General features: G+C 47.6%; 1 protein-coding gene across 4 annotated transcripts in view; it reads right to left on the bottom strand.

Annotated features, from left to right (window-relative positions):
* Positions 1 to 397: 397 nt before the first annotated feature.
* The window catches only part of SENP2 (SUMO specific peptidase 2), a 39,479-nt gene continuing 17,515 nt past the window's right edge, over positions 398 to 22,361 (bottom strand). For all 4 annotated transcript variants that reach the window (XM_074264250.1, XM_074264251.1, XM_074264248.1 and 1 more), the window contains 8 exons: positions 20,482 to 20,542; positions 18,872 to 19,057; positions 16,821 to 16,952; positions 14,849 to 15,052; positions 14,419 to 14,498; positions 9,442 to 9,526; positions 7,987 to 8,082; positions 398 to 6,911 (listed from right to left, as the gene is read on the bottom strand). In XM_074264250.1, the coding sequence (XP_074120351.1) occupies positions 6,849 to 6,911; positions 7,987 to 8,082; positions 9,442 to 9,526; positions 14,419 to 14,498; positions 14,849 to 15,052; positions 16,821 to 16,952; positions 18,872 to 19,057; positions 20,482 to 20,542 (907 nt within the window). In that variant the 3' untranslated portion in view covers positions 398 to 6,848. The remainder of the gene's footprint in view (positions 6,912 to 7,986; positions 8,083 to 9,441; positions 9,527 to 14,418; positions 14,499 to 14,848; positions 15,053 to 16,820; positions 16,953 to 18,871; positions 19,058 to 20,481; positions 20,543 to 22,361) is intronic.

Consider the following 22,361-nt stretch of genomic DNA (forward strand, 5'->3'; position numbering starts at 1 on the left):
CTGAGTTCTCACCAAAGACAGATATTAGTTGGAGACCTATTATGGGATGAGGAAAACCAGGAGGGCGGAATGGTCTGGGGCCGCGGGCACTCACCTGCTGATCTCGTGGGCACCCGTGGGGTCAGTTGTCGTCTCCTGGCTGATGCCAGCTTGCGGAAGCCCTCACTTTTTCCTTTGCAACATCTTCGGAATAAGCCCCCCTTGTCTTCTGAACCCCTCCCCCCCAGGACAAATGATAATTGACTTAGTTTTCCCACACTGCACACCCACTCAGAGGGAAGCCCCACGGGGCTCAGGGTGGTCCGAATTCCGACCAGGTGAGCAGCGCCTAGAAGAGGATGCCCACAGGTAAAGGTTGGGGAGGGGCCGGGTGCTTGAAGCAAGACAGACACAGAGGAACAGTCAACAATTGTTTATTTATTAAGTGCTTACTATGTGCCAGGCGCACAGGCCGGTGCTGGTGCCCACATGGACAGTCCTCGCCCTCTGGGAGCTTACATTCTAGTAGGGAAGACACGGCCCCTCAGAAGGGACCAGATACAAAGAGCAGAGAGGTCGGCGGGTCTGGAGGGTGCCGGGACAGGGATGACACGAAGGACCCCCCAGATGCTTCTAGGAGTGTCCAAAGCTGGCCAATCACAACTTCTGACTACTTGACAGAGGGATCCTGTGGAGCCCCTGGAGAAGGAAGCGTTAAACAGCTCTAGTACCTTTGCCAAGGAGACCCATGGAGAAGTCCATGAGCTCCTGAGTTAGACAGGACTGAGCAAATGAACAATAGGGGGTCCCTGGAGCTGAGGTGGAGTCAGCCCAGCTGCAGGGTTCAAGGTGAGAAGGGACAAGGGCCTGGCAATGGCGGAGTCCAGCCCGGTAGGTGTTTACACAGCGGGCGAGCAAGAAGCTGCCACAAGGAGGGGACACGCTGAGCTCGAGACCCCTCGGGAAGGCTGGGACCGGAGCTGGGAGGGCGGACAACGAAGCCCATGGGAGCTGGTGAGGGCACACGTAGAGAAAAAGGGCCCGGGAAGAGTCAGAATAAGAGTCCCCCAACCCAGGAAGGGGCGTCCTGCTGGAGGCGGGCTGCCAAAGATGAAGATGGAGGCCCCTGAGGAGGGGAGGAGTCTTGGGGGACAGCTGGATCTCCTAGCAGGGGGGACAGGGGGGGAACGCTATCACAAGGAGGGGGGGCCCTGGGCAGAGGCGGAGTATCATTGAAGAGCCACTGGGGTGAGCGGGACAGTAAAGGGGAGCCCAGCCCAAGAAGCAGAAGTGGGCCAGAGACAGCCCGGAGAAGGCACTGTAAGGCTCTCAAGGAGGCCTGAGCATCCCAAAGGCAGCGGGATGGGGCCTATCAGGCCAGGCGAGGGGGGGCCCTGTAGCATTACATCTGGTTAGAAGTCGAAGGTTGACCAGTTTCAAGCTTGGAAGCGGAGAGGAGAGGCCGGGCCGGGAGGAGGCCCCGCCCGAGTTATTGCACATTCACAAAGACCGAAGCAAGAAAGTGTCTGCCCTGGAGCCCGGCCCAGGGTTGGGGGGGGGGGCAGGGCGAGCTGCTGGGGATGGGGCGGTGAGTGCGTATTTGACTGCGGCCAAGGAACCAAAGTGAGGAAGGACAGTGAAGAGCCAGTTGAATGACAAATGCTGCAGGGAAATCTGGGGTGGGGAGGCCGAGAACCTGCCCTGGGTAACCGGTGACTGGAAGGAAGTTTCAGGGGAGGAAAGAGAAGTTGGGGGCCGGAAGTTGGGAAATGGCCCAGGAAGGGGAAGCCACAAATAGTTAGAGATGACTTTTCTGCCGAGGGCGGGTCCGCTGATGACGGATACACGGTTCTGAGGATCCCGCTTAGGCCGAGAGACCCCTGAGCCCAGGCAGAGAGCCGCCCCCGGAGGAAGGACAGTAAAGTTTGGAGGGGAATGCTAACGATCCCTGAGAAGAGCAAGGGGAGACTGAGGCCGGGTGGGGGGGGGGGCCCAATCATGCTTCCGGGAGGAGGGAGTGGAGTAAAGCAGAAGCCTCACCCTGATCAACAGCTACTTGGTGGAGAAGAGCAGCAGGCCACGTCACGTGTCAGGGACATAGAAAGTGGCCATTGTCCCTGCCCCCCCCCCCAGCTTACATTCTAATGGGGGAGACAACGTGCAAACACGGTCACCCAGCACTGGAATCGGGAGCAGTTGGGGAAGGCTTCCGGTAGAAAGGGACACTGGAAGTTTTAGTTGGGACCAACAGAAGCCAGAGGTCAGAGGGTGGAGGTGAAGGAGCGTTCTGGCCAGAGATGAAGGCTGGCCTCCCTGGGCTGAAGACGACTTGGGAAAAGGCACACTGTATCTCTTGTGTTGGCCTGAATGAAGACCACCTAAAGGTGGCTAGACGAGGGTGGGGACAGGCCCTGGGGCAAGCGTCCAGGCAGGAGGTTCAAAGATGAGGTTGGGGGCAGCCCCTGAGAAAGAGCTTGGACCAAGGATTCAAGGGGGGTTTTTCAGGAAGGGCATAAAGGCTGGAGGGGGCAGCCCCTGGGAAGGCCGGGACCTCAGACATGACTCCTAGAGGACAACGTTTTTGGGTGGAACAAAACGTGCGGCCCACATCTCAGTCCTCCCAAGAACCCTGTGAGGTAGGGGCAAGTCGCCTGGTCGAGCCTCCATTTACTGTGGCCCCGAAATGAAGTCACTGAGGAAGACTCTCCATTCAACACCAGAGGCCCCGGGAGCCCGGGGAAGGGCGTGGGAAGAGTAAGGAGCAAAGCAGGGATTGGAGGGCAGGCCCTGACCCTTTCCAGACAGAAAGCTGACTCCCCTCCACTCATTCACACTGTCCCAAGTCCAACACGGCCTCCACGTCTGTGAACAAAGGAGCCTCAAGAGCCTCACAGCCACCCTGGGAGGTGGTCTTGATGACCGACATTTACAGAGGAGCCTGGGGGTCCCAGGGGGTCCGAGGTGGGCTGGGGGTAGGACTGAGGGGACTGCTAAGGCTAGTTCTGCAGAGCAGCTGCTGGAAGTCGGTGTGGGAAACCAAACCCTCACAAAGGGAAGAGGCGAGTGCAATTTCTCCCATGAGCCTTCTTTGTAGAAGATACATTTTTCTGGGCTTCCCCCATCCCCTCACCTGTTGTTTTACTCTCAGCTTTACGGATGGCTGGGGGGGGGGGGCAGTGAAGGGAAAGATACTTAAGGAAATGAAGATGACTTGACAATGAGGTTATAAAGTACAAGTTCCCAAGTATCTCTGGTCTCTCAAATTTGCTCTTGAATATGGGTCTGCATCTCCTCACACTGCACACCCCAGTGACAGTAGCACTATTGCTCAAGGGGCCCCCATCCTCCATCCCCTAACTCATAGGTCCTACATGAAGAATGGGGGGGGAAGGAGGGAGCTTCCAAACTACAGCTTGCTGGTTCCCCAAGAGCTCGCTGGGCAGCCAACTGAAGCCCACGGGGATGACAGTCTGGGGGGAGGGGGAGGTTCCCGGACCAGCTCCCAAAAGCTGCTTGCAGACTAGTCGTCTGGCTAGGCTAGATTTGGGGACCAGGGCCCCTGTTTCAACCCAAGTCAGCTCCTTTTTCCCTTTTTGTCTGGAAAACGAGTTCCGAATCCCAATGGCCAATCTCTTCATTGACAATCCAATGGCCTCCACCAATGACTGTCTCTTTGAAATGGCTGGCTCTCTACAGAGAGGGAAGAATAGAGATAAAGGGGGAGAAAAGTGCATAGTAGAGAAGGGAAGGCAGCAAGGATGAGGTAGGAAAGCAAGGGGAGAGGTGGGGTCTCTTGGGGCAGGAGAAAGGGACCTCCCAGGTGTACCAACAGTCCCCCCTCAGAAGCTAACGGGAGCCGATCTCCTAAGTGGTTGGAATTCGTCCAACCATTAAAGAACCTTAATCTAGAACTACAGGGGGTGAAATCGTGCACACCCTAGACCTGGAGAGCTTACTTGTTAGGCAAGTGCAAATACGCCCTAAGGAAGTCAGAGACAAAGGGAAAAATCTCATAGCAGCACATTCTGGGACGTGAGGGAACGGGGAATGGGCGTCAGTCGGGAGATGGCCAACCTGGGGTGCATAAATGCAATGGACTGTCACCGCAGCATAAGAAAAGGCAAATAGAGAAGCATTCCGAGAAAAACCTTCCTAAGAATTGATGCTGAAGTAAGCAGAATTAAATCCTAACAACAAAAATGGGAAGAACATCAAATGAAACGGTGTGTAAACAAATGATCAAGCTTGACTCCAGAAATGAGAACTGCCTCCCCCCCAACGAGTGGGGGCCTATGAGTGTGGAATGGTACACATGCTCTCTATCAGTAAACCCTTTGGTACAAAGGAGGCTGGCCGCACGTGTGAGAAGGGCATCAATCAATCTTTTTGAGAAACTTGGGGTGATTAAAGAAAATTGTAAAAAACCCACAGGGCTGGGGAAATCTTAAGAAAAACTACACCAAATCAGTAATAAAAGCAATACACAATAAAATGACCCTTGAAATCCATCTCCAACCCAATAAATTATGAAAGATGACAAAATACAGAAATAATTGATGTCGGGAGCTCTAGGGAGGCAGGCACACTGTGAACTAATCCAATGTTCCTGGGAAACGATCTGGAATTCCCATGAGCTCATCCGCTATACTGCTCACACCTGCTGACCGGGGATCAAGAACAGGGGGAAAAAAAGGCCCATGGCTGACCACAAGTCTCACAGCAACACTTTTTTGGTAGCAAAAACACTAGAAACACAATGTGTGCCGATTGGTGGGGAATGGTTCGACAGATGGATACTATTCTGCCACGAGAAATGGTGGAGGTTGAACAATTCAATGTGAACTGAGACATCACAAAATAAGCAGAAACAAAGCAATGGACACGCCACAACATAGATGAGTGAAGGAACGCCAAGTCCAAGGCTGAGAACCTGAGTGCTCAACTCTGCGTTCCATTCTGTTCCGGACAACAGATGAAGGAAGAGCTGCATCGCCCGCCTTCTATGGAAGGTGGGCGAATACGGGTGCATAATGGTATATACACTATCAGATGCAGGCACTGAGAGGCACTTTGGGAATGGGGGGAGGGGGCATCAATAAAATTTAGTGTTTAAAAATATATTTAGGAGAAAGCAATTTTTTTACTTAGAATGGGGCTAAAAAGGCTGAGCGATTGAGACCTGGATTTTGATACTTAGGAACAACTAAACTGGGGAAAGGTACCCAGTCTGTGCCCAGAGAAATGGGAGACCCAGAAAACACGGGCAACTGGAACGTGTGTGGGCCCTGGTTGCCGCCACAGGGCCTCTCTCTGTGCTCGTCTCCCGAGCCGGGAGGATACAAGAGAGGGGCCCCGGGCGGTGTGGGGCCCACGGGAACCATTGATTCCTCACTGGGTCACGCCAGATCACACAGGGACCTCTCTCTATCTCTAGGCACCAAAAAGCAAGCTGTTCTGGAAATTAAAAAAAAAAAAAAAAAAAAACTATTTCAGCATATATTTACCAGGACTCTTGGCCAGGCAACCTTTTATTACACGGGGAAAGACACATACCAGGCACTAGATAACTGCAAAATGGGTTTTGATCTTTCCTTATACCAACAAATATTCCTTCAAATCTTCAGAAAGCGGAAGCAGCACATCTGGATGCTTTTAAATTTAAAAAAAAAAAACAAGTTAAATACAAACTTTCGTATGTAAAATAGATTATGAATTCAGCAACAACCTCAGCCTGGTAATAGGCTCTTTCACAGATTTCAGCTCAGGAAAAAAAAAAAAAAAAGATCCAAATAAGTACAAAACTTAATTTTAGTTTTATATAGAAAAAAAAAAAAGAAACTTTGAGAAAAATAGCTTTACCTTGGATAGTCTCTCTTGAAATAAACAATTCTTGTCATCTCTTAGAACGTGGGGACTTTACCCCAATCAACTGAAAGACAGCAGTAACAATCTTGGGTTCACAGTAATTACAAATCCAGTTACAGGAGCTAAGCCAAGTCTCTTCCTTTCCAGAAAAGGGAAAACAAAGTCTCCATAATAAAAGCAAGTCAGTGTTTTGAAAGTGAGTGACTATGCAGGCAGGAGCTCTGGGATGGGATGGGACGGACAGGCAGGAGCAGCTGCAATCCCACTCAGCTCTGGCGGGAGGGACCCGCCGACCTGCCCGCTGGCCCAGCAGCCGCTGGGCTGTCCCACCCAGCCGCCTAAACTCCGGGGGCTGGAACCAAAGCACATCTGTGTCTGTCTGTCTGTCTGTCTGTCTCAGTCATCCTTAAGAGAGATCCCTCTAGCTCCAAGGTAGCAGCCACTGATGTATAAGTTAAAAACCTCCACCCCTCCCCTATCTCCTAGTCATTAACCCCAAGAACCAGCAGGAGGGAGTGGCTCAATGAATAGTCCTTTCAGAAATAAATATTCATAGAAGTAAATCTAGAGTTTCATTTGGGCGGGCAGATTTGGCCTCTACCCAGTTTTTGAACACAAATGTACACACGCACACGCACACATACACACTCTATATAGATAGATAGATATACACGTACACAGACACATACACACAGAGTAAACCCTGCAATTCCTACATTCTTGAAGAAAAAAAAAAAAATGTCCTTTAACCACACATTAAATTAGTGTTTGTTTTCATAGGGATTGCCCGGCAGAGGATTCTGCAAGAGGGCACAGAGTTACAAGAGGGCGCTCAGTCTTCTGCACCCCCAGGCTGAGGCTCCAGATGCTTCCCCGCAGGCCTTGTGGCCTGCTACCTGCAAAGCAGTCGAAGTGATGCTGGGACTTTCTAACTCATGAGGCATGAGGTAAATGAAATCATCGGGGAGCGTCCCAAGCAGCTGCAGGGAACAAGAGGGGTGTTCTCAGAGTAGCTGCTGATGAAGGATTTCCCACACCATCCTCTTCCGGAAATGAGGCATCTGATTCTGTAAGGAATCATCCGAGACATTACACAGAATCTCACGCAAGGGGGACGGTGGGGAGAAGTACCACTGTCATTTCATCGATAAGATACTTGGGTCCCTTTATGCTACTTTGGACATCATTCTTAAGAAAACCATGTTATCCGCCGCTAACCTCTTCCGCTAGAGGAATTCCCACCTATTGATCCATCATAAACTCCCCAAGCCTGCAGAAGATTAAGCTTTTGATTATCTGGAAAAGCTGGAAAAGTGTTCCTGTTAATCCAAATGGTGATTTAATTGATAGTCACCACTTCTAAAAATCCACTAAAATCGCTGACTGGCAGAATGCCACCGAGACCAAGGTGAAGCGTACCTGCCAAAACTGTTAGCATCCCATCCCAAGGATTTGGGGTTTTCCAATACAGAAAGTGGGGCAGGGGCAAAAAGCCAAAAAATGTGAGCTTAAAAGCCATCTTGCCATCTGGGAAAATCTTTTCTCTTTGGGCCTGCGAATCACAGAACTTCAAGAGGTGAAAGCAAACAGATCTCACCAGCGATAATGTCAAGTCTCTCTACCACACTTGATGAGTGGTTATCCCACCGCCTCCAAGGCAACCCATTCCCCTTTCACCCTGGGAAGAAGCTAATCCTTACTTCAAGTCACATTTGCCTGTCTGCCTCAATCTCCTAAATGAAATGGTTTCTATCTTCCTCCCGGGTCTAAGTCTCAAACAAATTACAGGAGGAAGAAGAGTGAACTTCCTGTGGTATGTTGGGTTTATGGACCAATTCTCAGATCCAGTAGAAATTCTTCTCAGCCACGAGTCCTTACCCATGTGCTTTCTCGGGAACAGCAAGAACTGTTTTATCCTCTCTTAAAAAAAAAAAAAAAAAATACTATATGGCCTAGGAGATGGCTCTCAGAAAGGAGGAAGAATATATAGGGTACTATGGTGATGAAATAAAGAGCAAACATCAATAAAAAAAATTTCAAAAATGGGGAAAGACGTGCCCCCTTGCATATAACTGGGCTGTAAGAAATAGGACACAGAGGTGAATAGCAACCAAGTGTAGGAAGGCCAGAGGCTTCACAAACCTGTGTGAAGGTGATGGGCTTGTCCTGAGAGAGATAATCTGCATATTTACAAGTAAACATTCCACAATCACTTCCGTTGGATTGCTGAGGAATCTCCTACAAACAAGGAAAAGGGTAAAACAATCGTATCTAAACAAAAGCCCCCTTTCTTCAGTGGAAGTATATATTATCATAGGGTAAGGATTAAATTTGCTTTTATTCCAAAGTTTAAGAGACCCTTTTCAGAGGATGTTGGATTACCAGTTTATGGTCAAACTCCAAACTTTGACTCAATTTAGCTTTGGAATAGCGTTAGCAAACAGGGATGCTAGTCAAGGACATATCAGCCAAATTAATAGTCTTCATGAGCTCCAATCTGGTTTAAATAGACAACACCCCAAGTCACAAAAGGACAACTCACTCTGGTACAAGTTTCTGAAAAGTTCTGAACCATTCTTTCCTAGACTTTAATAGATGGAGGACAACAAAGGAGTCTTACTAACTTTAATTCACTGCGATCTTGTTATCTGGTTTTCACCCATTGCAGTGACACTGAGACTAAACAGTGTTCAAGGTATCAAGACGCCAATAAGTCAAAGGTCAGAGAGGTTCAATACCCACGGAAGCCATTTGGCTGTGGCTAAGTCTACACGCAAATTCAAACTCGGCTCTTCTGACCCCAAGCCCAGTGTTGTTTTCATCGCCCCTGCTTGTTCCCCACCTAAAGGCTAACCTCTGAGAACCTTTGAAGACATGATTCATTCTAACATGCTCTTCCTAGACCCCCTCTCAAAGCGTCATGCTCCAATCTGTCAGCTCAAAGGTAAACAGCTGGTATATATAGATTCTGCCTCATTCTACATTGCTGACTTACTCCAAAGGGGCTGCGGTTGGGGTTTATTATCACTCAGTAGAGATACAATGTGGCCACGACCAGGGGGTCTGGGTAGAACGTGTTAGAATGGAAACATGGCCCTCTAGACCATGATCACCATGGGCCTGGTCCAATCTGGCAAAGCTGGAAGGAGGACAAGAAATATTATAATTTAGGGTATCACACGCCATGGTGATTTGTGGGCATGGAGGCCGGGAAATCCACAAGTTCATATAATATGTCTGCACTCCAAAGATCCAGCCTCCTGTCTTGGATAAACTTCTCATGCTCAAAAGCTGCTACTCAAACTAGCCGGTCATCTTTCCTTCAATGTACTGAATAGGACTATAAGGAAGTTAAAAAGGACCTTTAAAAGGAAATAAAAAAGCCAATGGCCTTGGTCAATTCTCAGATGAATAATCAAGACTTGGCTGGGAACAGCATATTTGAGGGAGCCTAGAGGGCCAACTGTAAAGACCAGAGCAGTCACTTGGCCCTTCCTTTGACCAAACCACTCTGGGAATACAAAAGCATCCTTATCTCTCGTTCACCAGGAGACAACCAGGGAGATGGTGGGGCTTCAGCCGGCACTTAGCACTTACGTAGGGCTTGGCGCTCTCCAAAGTCCACTCTGCAGGAATTAACTCTCTGTTTCTTTTGGCCTTGCTTTCTTCTTGTAAATATTGGCTGAAAAGGAGAACAAAGAACATGCCCATCAGTCCCAAGGGCCCCTCAGAGACCCAGGCTCTCACCAGGCCCATCTTCCCCAAACCAAGTCCTCACTACAAACTTTTAAAAGAAATCCTACAAAGGGGCTGGGATACGAGAGCGAAGAAAAACCTCGCCAAATACCAACTATCCCGAAAGGGACGAGAAAGTGCAGTCTATGGAGCCCAATCTCTAGAAGGAAAACCAAGCTCCTGAGGACTAAACCTACTCTTGAGCAAAAGCTGATCAAAGAACGAACTGATTTCAAGCTAAGCGTCTGAGAGCAAATAAAGATTATCCAAGATCATCGGGACAACTCGAAAGTAACATATTGATATGTGACTTGGGAGAAATCATGAGAACAACAACAAAAGGAGAAAAAAAAAAAGAAGAAGAAAAAAAAGCAGAGAACTGGAAACAAATCAGCAGACACTTGTCTTCTAATAGGATTCTCAATATGAACACTACCAGCTGGATGACCAGTATGTCATGAGATCTTTTTGCCCTCTTGAAATTCACTTAAATTAGATCATCCTTAAACAGACTATTCCCCCTCCCCGCCCCTTCAAGATCTGGGAAAGGAGGAGGTCAGAGATGTTACCTGGATATGACCAGAAAAATGGGAAACCAAAGATCCTGACAATTATGGTTAAGGATCCCTCGGACCTCAAGATACATTTTCTTCCAACAAAGATTAAAGGAGTCAAAATGTATGTGATTTCCTTCCTTGCATCTCATGTGAATCTGAATCAATTGTACTAAGTTGAAAAATATGTTGATTCATTATAAACCTATGATGTACAAAACCACCGGGGCTGAACGAAAGCTAAAAGGAGAGAAACAAAGTTGAAATAAAGCAGTTCCTTATGTCCAAAGGGCTATCAAATCATGCAGATTCTTTGACCTAACAATATTGCTAGGAAAAAGAGTCCCAAGAGTTATTTAAAAAAAAGAAGAAAGTAAAGAAAAGGACCTCTCTGTAGAAAAGTATTTACAGCAGCTCTTTTCTCAGGGCAAAGAACTGGAAATTGAGGGAATGCCCATCAACTGGGGAATGGCTGAATAAATCGTGGGATGGAAGACTTGTTCTAGAAGAAATGATGGGCAGGATGCTCTCAGAAAAACCTGCAGAGTCCTCCATGAGCTCCAACAAAATGAAATGTACCGTGTACAAAGTAACAGCAATGTTGGGGGATGACCACCTGTGAATGACTTTGCTGTTCTCAGCAGTACAATGATCCACGACTATTCTGAAGGACTTCCGATGAAAAACGCTACCCAGACTCGGAGAAAGAACTGATTTGTGTCTGGATCAGAAGCATACTTTTTAAAAACTTTTTCTCTCAAGGGCTTTTTCTCGAGGGAAGGGAGGAAGGAGAGATCTCTATTTTCTTTCACAACAGGACTTGGGGAAATGTTTGCAAAAGTTCACATGTGCCTTCTCAATGAGGGTGGGGATAGAGAGAAAAGGAGACTATGGAACTCAAAGTCTTTAAAAACAATATAAAAAATTGTTTTATATGTCAATGGGGAAAATAAATATTAAATTAAAACACAGTTCCTGTTCTCATGGTGCTTAGAGTATGACAGAGGCATGTGGCACGAAAAAGATGAGCTAAAACACAAAAAGATCCAATTCAACAAGGCTTTGCCAAAGCCCTACCATGCATCAGGCACTTGGCGGGATGTTCATTTACAAAGACTTTTACATAAATCACCTCAAACGTGAGCTTCATGAGAACCGTGTTCTAAAGAATTATTATTTAGATTATTTAGAGATGAGGCTCATTGTGCTGTAGTCACAGCATAAGAAATAGGATTTGAACCCAGTGCAGAGGTCATCATGAATAGACAGATTAAGTCTTGTATTTTATAATCATATACCATAAACGAACTATTCCAATCCTTTTAATTTACCCATTCAGAATCTGGGATGTTAAGTAACTTATAAGGTCACTCCTGTAGTTACATATGTGGCCAAGTAGGCTTTGAACTTGGGTCCCCTGGGCTCTGCCCACTCACTGTGAAAGGCAATCGGGAAGGGACGGTAGACTTGGATATAGGCCTGTGTTCTACAAAGACGAAGATTCTAAGAGGAAGCATTCATTACCAATGGATACAATAAACATGGACTATCACAAAATACAGTAGATAAAATGAACAGGTCATTACTCTTCAAGAGAAATATTCTCAAAAATGTTTTAAAATGCTCTTTGCTACTCAAAGTACCAGAACCAGCCCAAACTTGGCCAACTCTGTTATGTTCGGTAAAGCCTTCAATCCAAAAGAGTCACATAATTTAACTTAACTAATACAAGTGCCAATGTTTACGGTAAAAAAATGTCATACTGATAACTGCAGTAACGGTTCTTCCTGAGCTCTTAGTAAATTGTTATTTTTCCCACTCCCCATACACTATCCTTCTGAAAAAGGCAGAGGACTCCCTTCCCCCTCAGGAGGCTCACTCTCTCCCTGCTGGCAAGGAAAGATCAGGAAAGAGTTCCTGCCCAATGCTTTGGGCAGGACCCAATAGACATCCCCCTTCGCTGGCTTCCTCAACCATTTACAAACAAACTCAAGCCTTCCCTTATTCTTGATCTTCTCCTTTTCTCTAGGTAACTTCTGAAATGAGCAAGCCACAACTCACTCTCTTGGTTGGAATCGTGCCATGTGCTCAAATTTCTCTCTGCCAAGCCAATAATTGCCAAGGAATTTAATGGGGAACATGGGGAAGAACAGTGGTTCCAAAGTCAGGAGTTGGATTCAAATCTCCCTTCTGACTCTACTGGGGTTTCTCAAGCTCCCTGGGCCACAGTTACTGCATCTGGAAGCCAATTGAACTTAAACTGTTGTTGTTGTTGCTTTTTTGGTGGTCAGACTACGAGTCTTTGCCCAATGCCTGACAGAGAAGAGAAGCTCAATAAATGCCTGTTCATGAAAATGGGGGTGCTGGGGTAGAGGGGGGAGGGCACCGCATCAACTAAAGCCTGCCGACTCTAGAGCCAGGAATCCATGGCCTATCGTCTCCTATGAACAGACCGGGTCACTGCTTTTATTTCAGGCTTCATTTTAGGCCCCAAAGTGTGGGGAACATGGTAAACGTTGGATTTATGTTTGCTGAATATTACAAGTGAATGACAGGACCTAGAACCATATTCTCTAAAGTCCCCCACAGGTCAAGATCCAAGAGAGTTGAGCAACTCTCAGGAAAAGGTGCATGTGGGAAGGGGAAGAGGGTCTCTTGTACATATTAACCTACAAAATACAAAATCAATACGAAGGGATTTCTGGAGGGAAGGCCCAGCTCTAACAGTAAGTGAACAACTGAACCATGGTTCCAAGAGCACAATGCAGGGCTCGGCAGACTGTGACATGCCAAACATAGGCTAGGGAAGCAGCCCGATGCTGCTGGGAGGGGCCCAGAACCTCAGGTCAGACACCCCACCAGCAATGGGGCTGGAGTTAAGCTGCCTTTCTTTGCTGAGTTTCTGCACGTGCCGTGGGAGGCAGTGGGGGGCAAAGGTCCTTTCTATGCTGATATTCTGTGCCGCTCTGTCCCTACGTTCAGGGCCCCCAAGCCAGCCTAAGCTCCCTGTTATCGATCAGGTGACCGGTTTGGCCAGCCAGCGAGGTGCTGGGACCAGCATGTGACAAGGCATCTCAACAACACCCACAATAAAGTTCACACGTTCTCTCATGTGAGCCTCACAACATGCTCTGGAAAGGACGGAAGGATCACAAGTATTCTCCTCATCATACAGATGAGGAAACCGAGGCTCAAGCTAAACTTGGAAACAACCGAGAGCCCTGCACAAATGCAGAATTCAATGACTATGCACTAATAACAGATCAAGGTCACGCTGGAGTGAGAATATCCTGTTCTGATATTTCTGTAAACAACTTGTTCAAAACCCATCACCATTAAGTATATTAAATGTGGCTAACACAAGCCTACAAGATAGAGCTGTCCCACTGGACACAAGACTAGAGGTCCCTAAAGACAGGGCCCGAAATGACCCCCAAAGCAAACAAAAGGGAAAGTCGCCTCCTTAGGGAAAACAAGTCCACAGTCCCAGGAAACACTAGAGGATATGCATCTCAATAAGAATTCATTTATAAAACTCTTAGGGGTTTTACTTAACAGGGGCCACAGCCAGCCCAAGAGGCTCCTAGACTCCCAGCCATGACAGAAGGAAGATGACCCAGGCAGATGAACTCTCAGATGCTCTTTCCAATTTTCTGACGCCTCAAGCAAGGGCCAGACAGGGGGAGGAAACGACGTCTATTCTGGTGATCCTCATCTTGATCAGCCCAAATGGGGTGAGGAGGTGTAGCTGAGACCCCAAAGTCTGTGAAGGGGACCGCAGAGTGGGCGCACAGCTGGCTACCAGTCCTAAGGACAGTGTTAACTCAGAATGACCAGCAGCACCATCGTCCTAGATCAGAAAGGGACATATCATGCCAGCTGTGCCCCACAATGGCCAATGACGACACTTGCCTACCTGCTCCAAAGGTCTTAAACAAGACATGTCTCACTTGAGAAAAACAGTGCTCTGAGTCACACTCAGGACCCACGGCCATTTCTCATGAAGGAAGGAAAGTGCCAACCTGACCGGGTACAGCAGGAACTGCTCCTCCAGAGCCAGAACTATCCTTTCTAACCCCAAAGACATTAACTTCATGTCTGGAGAGTACAGATGATGGATGTGGGCTAGCACACAACACTAAACAAACCAGGAAGCTGCAACGTTTCTGGGATTGAAGTTAAAACCAGATATTCAGCAGTTTTTCCATCCGTGAGGCCCCAGATCGGCAGAGAGATGCCCATCTGGTGATCTCCGTGACCCACAAGGCAGCCCGCCTTTACTTACAGCATCAGATTACAGATTCGGTGACTCTTTTGCCCCATGGAGTCCAGGTACCGAACAACCTTCTTCCTCACATCTATCACCTGGAATGGAAAAACACACACATCAAAGTCAGAAACCCCTGGATACTACTTGTACCTAAAGCAGAAAACTCCCCTCACTTCTAAATGAGGAAAGAATACTCCAGCCCCCCCCCCCCAAAAAAAAACCCTCCCTCCTACTCCACTCTAAGCTTCTCAGGGGCAAGGCCTTTGATGAAGCAGGACGGCGGCGGCTGTGACCACTGCTCCCTTTCCGCAGAACATGTCTCTGCTGTGGGTCACCAGGCTCTGTTCTCAAGTATCCTGGGAAGGTTTGTGTCACACACAATACACCAAGATCCCCGGCGCTAAGGGAGCGCTTTCAAAGTGTTTTAAAAATAAACTCAACTCACCACCAAGCTCCAGTGCACCCGGCGGTGAATGGGCACCAAAATCATGTCTTGCTCAAAGAGGTCCACTCCTTTGGTCCACCTTCTCACTGACTGGTAACCACCGGTATTCAGTTTGGGGTAGAAGAAGGTGCTAAAGGCATGAAGCCTTGGCAAGCCTTGCTTTTTATTTCTCTCCACCAAAAGATTCATGTAAAAATTAATTATCTGTAAAACATCAAAGAGGAAGGTCAGGACAAGTTTAAACTGGAAGAATGCTCTTTCCCACCACAAGGGGAAAGCCCAGGGCTGAGCCTGGCACATCACAGCTGCCCCACGAATGCCTTCTGCCTCCATGAAAGCCCACCCAGGAAGAGTGGCGACCCAAAAGGCAAGAGAACCGGAAATAGGAACAAAGACGGGTCACGGGGAAGTGTCAGCACAGAAGGGGACAGACGGACAAAAGACAGAAAGGGCACAGATCCAAATGTGAAAGAGAAAAGGGGAAAGAGGAGGGTGGAAAATGTGACGGAAAGTATTGGGAAGAGGGCAAAAGGAGAAAAAGTGATGAGTTGTTTCTCCAAACTCTCTGAACTTGTCTAGAAGGTGATCAAGTCACAAAAAAGTTTGTTGGAACAAGGTCAATTTGATTCTTTCTAAGGGCCGTTGTTGAACCCCTACCTTCTTTGTGCCAGGAACAGGGCCCTGGTGTAGGGGAGGAGCATCTCCCACAAACAAAACCAACCTGAGGTGGAAGAGTTCTGCAGGAGGGGTGAAGGGGGGAGATCAAGAGGGCAGGCCTCCCCAAACTGGGAAGAGCAGGATGAGAGAGCAGCCCAGGATACCGGCAAGATCAGAGGCCCCCGACAAGCAGTGGAGGGCAGACCAAGGCCAGGCTGAGGGGGCAGCAAGGACCCCCCAGCCAGCCATGCTCCTCTGGCAGTTCTGTGTTGGAGGCAAGACTAACCAGGCCAGTGGGGGGCTGTGGGAGAAGAGAAAGGCCGTAGAGAAGGGGACAGAAGTCTAGGATGATTCTTCCAGCAGAAGGAATGGAGGTCTCAACAGACACAGGCAAGCCTGGAAAATGGGCAGGGTCAGAGGGAAGGCAAAAAACTGTTGTAGACCCATTAGGTTTAAGAGGTCCTTGAGACACAGATGGTCTGACACCAGAAACAGCGATCATTTCATTGAGAGGATGACTTCATTGGCATCAGCTTTTGCTGCTGCCCCCAAAGGACCAGGGGACTTTTCAATGACTTCTGGTTGAAACCTCTGTGGGTGGTTGCTCCCATTAGAGGGGGAGCTCCCTAGAGCAGGGACTTTCCTACTATTTCCTATTCCCAAAGCTTAGCACAGTCAGTGTTCAGTAAGTCCTTGATTAATCATTCATTTCTGTAGACTGCAGCTAGAGATATAGGTAGGAGCTGCTCGTCTGGAAACTGAATCCAGAGGGAAGCGGCCCTGGGACAGAGGCTGGGAGAGACAGACGACAAGCATCCAGCCGGGGAGTCTGGGAAGGGGCAGCCCCATGCTTTGGAGAAACCAACAGACCAGAGCAGCGCCAGCCCCAAGCTCTTGCTTGTCCCAGCTGGGCCCAGAGCTCCCTTTCTCAATCCATGATCCCTGGAAATGGCGATGAGTCCAGAGTTTAAGCCAGCTGGTGCCGTCACTGGCAAACTGGTACCAGACAGAAAAGGGCAAGGGCAGCAGTAAAAGGGCCAAGAGGGGAAACCAGCAGCCTGGGGGTGAGGAGGGAGGCTGAACCACAGGAAACCGGAGGAAGGGGTTAACTCCACCAGGCCTCGGCCCAAAGTGGCTCCTCAGGGCCGGGTAGCTGTGCATATCTCTGGGGTATCCTATGGGTTTATAGTCATTCAGATAAAATTCTCTTGTTTGCGCTAGACTTTTTTCTCTTCATAAAACTTAAAAAGCTGTATTTCAAAATCACTAAAACATTATGAATCAAAGGTGGGGGGTGGAGGGAAGAGAACCTGACCTCATCATTGAGCCAGTGATAATTCTTCAAGGTCTGTATATCCCCTCTGGTGATTCTTAATTTGAAAGCACTGCTTAGGATCTCATCTTGGGGGCCACAGCCTAGGGCACTATTAACCTCCTTTTCCATGTCCTGAAATACAAAGACCATAGTTTACAACGTTAATTTTAGAAGCACATAATACAGAATTAGGACTTATATTAGGCAAATTCATTGGAAGTAACTCTCAGGAACACAATTTTAATAAAATACATATGTCAACTATCAACCTAAGTGGAAAAAAATAAGATCTGATTTTTTTTTTTTACCCAAGATATTATGCCATATTACCACTGGATGAGAAAATGCGTTCAATTGTTTGGCTTCTGACTACCGTCAGTCAGTCGAGTACGTATACATCACGAATTTGCCCAAACTGATATTTTTTTTTGTTTACCCATTCTCCCTATGAAGCTTTTTACAAATTGAAAGTGACAAAGATGTGGGGTTTTCTGCCTACGATAAGGCTCAGGGAGCAGGAAATGCTTTTTAAACCAATACTCTTTTAAGGATCTCCCTTGCCTCTGATCCTAATAGGAAAACACCAAGTGCAATGGCATCCGTTATTTACTTTGTTCTGGGAGGAAATGAACAGAATGTAAGGAGGAGGAAAACCCAGGCAGCTGAGGGGCCGCCTCACTGCTTGGACAAGATATAAATTCCTATGTGAAAGAAACGCAAGTTCCCAAAATGCCTCAGTAAGACGGGGAGGAAGGACTTTGTCATTTTCTCCTCCCTCAGCACTAGCTATTGCACACACAATAACAAGAGCTTGAGAGTCGATCCTGTCCCAGTTTATTTATTTTTTCTTTTCTTTTTTTTTTCTTTTATATCTTTTCATATCAGCTGATGAAGCAGACCCACAAGCGTTGTATGATATCTACCCCGGGCTCAGCACTGGACTCGTATACGCATGTGTAAGGCGGGCAACCCAGCCCAAAGGCGCCCTCAGAGACAGACAGACACTCTCCTCTCAGCCCAAAGCTGGGGCAGCTCTACCTTTCAGTTCCATCATGTCTGAGCCTCACCTGTCACTGGGGGGGGCCACAGGGCTGGAGGGGAGGGGGATTCTTCTGGCTTAACAATTCCAGGCCCCTTCAGATGAAGGACAAGAGCAGAACAGGGCAGAGTGGCTGGGGAACCCTCTATGGAGTTAGTCCTTGAAGGACAGAGAAGAGGAGAAAAAGACCACATGCCCTGAGAGTGAAGGAGGACTCAGCCTCCCTGCTGGAGAGGGCCCATTCTGGGGAAGGGGGTGGGACTGGATGACCAAGAACTTGGAAGCTCAAGCTGACTCCCCCCACGTGTGGAGGGAGAGACCCCATCTGCCAGGCCTGTCCACAGGAGGGACCAGGGAGGCTCAGCCCGGCTGAGCGGCCTCAGGTGGGAAGAGATCTGAGCTTTCCAGAGGTGGTAAAAACAGAGAAGAGTGAATGTGAGACAGTCCCAAAGGAAAAAACAAAAGGAACCAGGGATAGATTAAGAAGCAGAAGGCTGGAGAACAGAGACCCAGGATGCTTTTCCCCATGGCATCCCAGAGAGGGATTTGAGGAAGTCCAAGTGGGTTGCTCCCTAGCGGGACTTCCAAGGACTGAAGGCAACGCTGACCAAGAATCCCTTTGGACACTCATTTGAGCACAGGATTCCCATCTTTCTACAGGAGAGTAAGAAGAGATTTTTAATTAATTAGGCTCGCTGCTTTAACCGCAACCTGTTTTTGTCATTTTCACGGGTGCTCAATCCTGCCGGTGCAGAGATGTGAAGCATCCCGAGTTAAGCTCCCCAACCCGGGGCTCATTTTTTCTCCTGCCCTTGGCTCTGGCCATTGAGGGCAAGCCCCGGGTTTCTCGTCGCTCCCTGCTCTCACTCTGATTTCTCGCGTACAGCGTGTCTATCTGACCAACCAAAGGTTTGATCGACGTTCCAAGCAACCTTGCCCCAGTCCCACAGGTCAAAGGGGGGTTTATCTGTGCCAACGGCAGAGGACCAGGCGAGCTGGCCGTGCCCAGTACCTCGGTGAGCTCGGCAAACTCCTCGGAGCTCTTTTCCTTCTCTTTGCCTGAAGCTTGCTGTTCTTTCATCTCGGGCCCAGAGTGTCTCCGCTTGAACATGGCCGTATTTCCATTGCCCAAGCGAAGTCTGGCCGATACTTCCTCTGAGAGATCAGACTCCGACGACGACTGCGGCTGCCCCTTCCCCTTTAAAAAAATATTATCGTTTGATAGTTTTACCATTTTCAATGCTAGATTTGCAAGCACTGTTGTCCACATAAAACCATGGGGTTTCTCTGAAATAGAAAGCAGAGCAGAAGCAGGAGAGGAAGCCAAACAGTCCATCCTGTAGCTCTGACCTCACTCTATGAAGGCACTCATCTATCATTATGTGAGCTGGAGGAAGGGGACATGCCCAAATGGCCCCACTAGCCGTACCCATGCCCGCTTCTGCAGGAAGAACAAAATCGGCTTGACAGGTCGCACACTAGACCCATGATTTTCAGTAAAGAACTTCACAAAGACAAATCCAATGCTTCTTTCCCCCTTAAAGGAGCAGCCCCTGTGGGCATGAGGTGAGCGATCAGCAGGTCATCTTCTACCGGGCCTCTGGGGGTTCAGCTGCCACCTCAGCTGCCAGGAGTCGGTGTGGATCGTTCCTGTGCCAATACCAAGCGGTAGCCGATGGCCCCAGGAGGGGACTGAGCTGGGCTCACATATGCTGGTCTTTTATCTGCTCTGTGGAGTTTTATTCACCAGGCCATTAATGGCTAAGGGACTTAATGGCGATGTGGGCAGGGGTCCACGCTGGGGGCCCTCAGGGATATAGACGGGGAGAGATTGATATGATCAAACTGGGGTGACTAGAACTACCACTTAGATCAGGCCCTAAGGTAACCAAGATTGGGTTTTTAATAAACAAAAGCCTTTGCACCAAGAGTGACAGAAGTAGAAAAGTTAGTAGAAAGGCTCTCTTCAAGGAGCACACATTTTGAAAGGGAGTTTTTCCCCCATATCTCAGTACTTGGTCATCTTAGTTCCTTCTCCTTTGCTGAAATCATGGGCATTTGTTGAATCTCTTGAGTTCATCTGGACACAAAGAATTAATTAACCCTTCCTAATTACTTAGGCCACTGCTTACAAACATTCGGAAGCAGGTCTGAAACCTCAGCCCCCAAAAAGCCAAGTACAAAGTGACCTTCTAAAAACAAACCAAGGGACCTTCTCGGAGTGTGCCCGCCTCTCCTGAGCGGGCGGGCACAATTCAATTCCTTCCCCAGAAGGCTGTTTGATTCAGAGATGCCAACAACCCTGGGGGGATGGGCAGAGGAGATGTCCCCTCCTCAACCCTCCTCCACCACTGAACTCCTGGCAAACAAATCAGGGAGAGAAGGATCCCAAGGCAAGATGGAGAGGGTTTCCTCTCCTCTAAGATTAAAGGAACACATTGAGAACAATGAAATTATAGATGAAATTAAAAGGCAAACCTGGGATGCGGGAAAACCTGCTTTCCAGTATCATGAAGCCACAGTATCAAATTCTCTACTTTTGAGGGGAAGAGTAGGAATCAGAAAATAAACTTTATTTAAATGAAAGAACAAAAATATGCTACAAGAGAGTTCCATACTTACACTTTCATTTTCTACTTTCTGGTCACTTTTCTTTTCTGCTTCTTGTTTTGTCTTAAAATGCCTAAAAAGGGAGAAAAAGAAAGTATCAACTTTGTCGATAAATACAACCATGGATGATTCCAAACTTTTGTGAGACTTAAACCATGTAGAAGAAGATTGAAAGGCAATATTTTACAAAATTAAGATTGGGGTCAGAATTCCTAACCACAAAAGAATTATACAAATTATTGATAACAATATAAAAAATGACAGATAAACGTAAAAGAATTTTCGAGGTTTCCCCTCCAACTCAGGAAATTGGCAAAAATGGTTAGAGACCAGAATGCTGGAAGGATTGTGGTTAAGACAGGCACATTAATACACTACTAGGGAAACCCTACTGAAGAAAAAAAGAATTCTTTTAGAAACTAAAATGTCTACAGCCTTTAATGAAGCAATATTACTCCTGGGCATAGGCTTCATTTTACAGTTTAGGAAACTAAGGCAAACGGGGTTAAGTGACTTGCCCAGAGTCACATCCCAGATAGGATGTACTTGAGGCTGGATTTGTACTCAGGCCTCCTGACTCCCAAGCTCAACCTCTCTCCTCTGTTCAAGCAGAACAAGAGGATAACGTTCTTAATGGTCACCATCACGTAAATTGAAAATTTCAAGAAAGGAGCTGAATAAGATGAAGGGACCATGCAGCTCTGACTTGGAGAACAAAGGATGGTCCAGGGCTGAGTGTCAGAGCACCCCTGTTCTTGGTCACAAGTAAATTTAGCTGGGGAAGAGTGAAGTGGGGACCCTGGCAAATGAATTAGGTGTGAAAAAGACAAAAGAAACCGTTTTCTTAAATGGGAGAGAGAGCTTGCTACAAGAGGAGGAGTCTCAAGGCCTGGCTACACTACTCCCTCCACATGGGTCCTTTGGCACCCGGGAAACCTCTCCGAGATGGTTTCTTTTCCAAAAAAGTGAGGGAATTGGGCTTGATGATCTCCTTCCAAATCTCAGTTGACATCCCCAGTGCTCAGAAGAACTTGGAGGGATGGGTTTCCCCTTTGGCAACACAGAGAGCAGAACTCTGACAATCTGGCTGTGCCCACAAACTGCTGTGCAGCCACACTCCGACGTGGTCAGACTGGTTTTTGGATGCCAGGCAGACAGGTTGTTTGGGGAACCCAAGGGGAAGCCCTTTTAGGTGCGAAACAGAGCTTGCCAGAGCTTGCCTTGGGATTCTTGCCACAGAGAATGGGACTTTCCTACCAAAAAAAAAAAGAGAAGCAAACAAAAATCCCTAAATCCTGTTTTGCTTTTCCTAGCATATTTAAAATTTATTGTTGACATTAAGGTGTGAAAAAGTGAAACATCTGTTAGCAAAATGCCAGAGCACGTCGGGCACAAGCCAAGTCTAACTATAAGCCTTTTCTGGGCATTGATCGCTTGGTCCTCCTCGGGTTCCGATCTATGGGTGACAGTGCTAAGGGCCCTGCCCGTGGAGTCTCCTCCAAGAGAGAGAGAGGATGGTCACAATCCAGAGGAAAAAGGACAAGGGAATAGAGATTGCCTGTTGTCCAGATTGTGACACGCAAATGGGAAGTCCAGTGACTTAGCCTAACAGGCCCAAGACTGTGATAGGGAGTTAGCCAGGGACAAAAGAACAACAACAACAACAAAAAAAAGCAAGGGTGAATTTGTATGGAAAACTATATAGCAAAAACAAGCAAACAAACAAAAACTATACAGCATTTTTAAGGGTCCTGAACTGCCTCTGGTACAAAATCCATCATATACTAATAACAATATTCTCCAGAGATACCACATGGCTACAAATAAGGAACACCAAAGTCTCAAAAGAATAAAAATTGCAGGTGACCAAAAGGATAATGGAGAGACTGGGC

This window comes from Sminthopsis crassicaudata, chromosome 4 (assembly GCF_048593235.1).
Source record: "Sminthopsis crassicaudata isolate SCR6 chromosome 4, ASM4859323v1, whole genome shotgun sequence".
Lineage (NCBI taxonomy): Eukaryota > Metazoa > Chordata > Mammalia > Dasyuromorphia > Dasyuridae > Sminthopsis > Sminthopsis crassicaudata.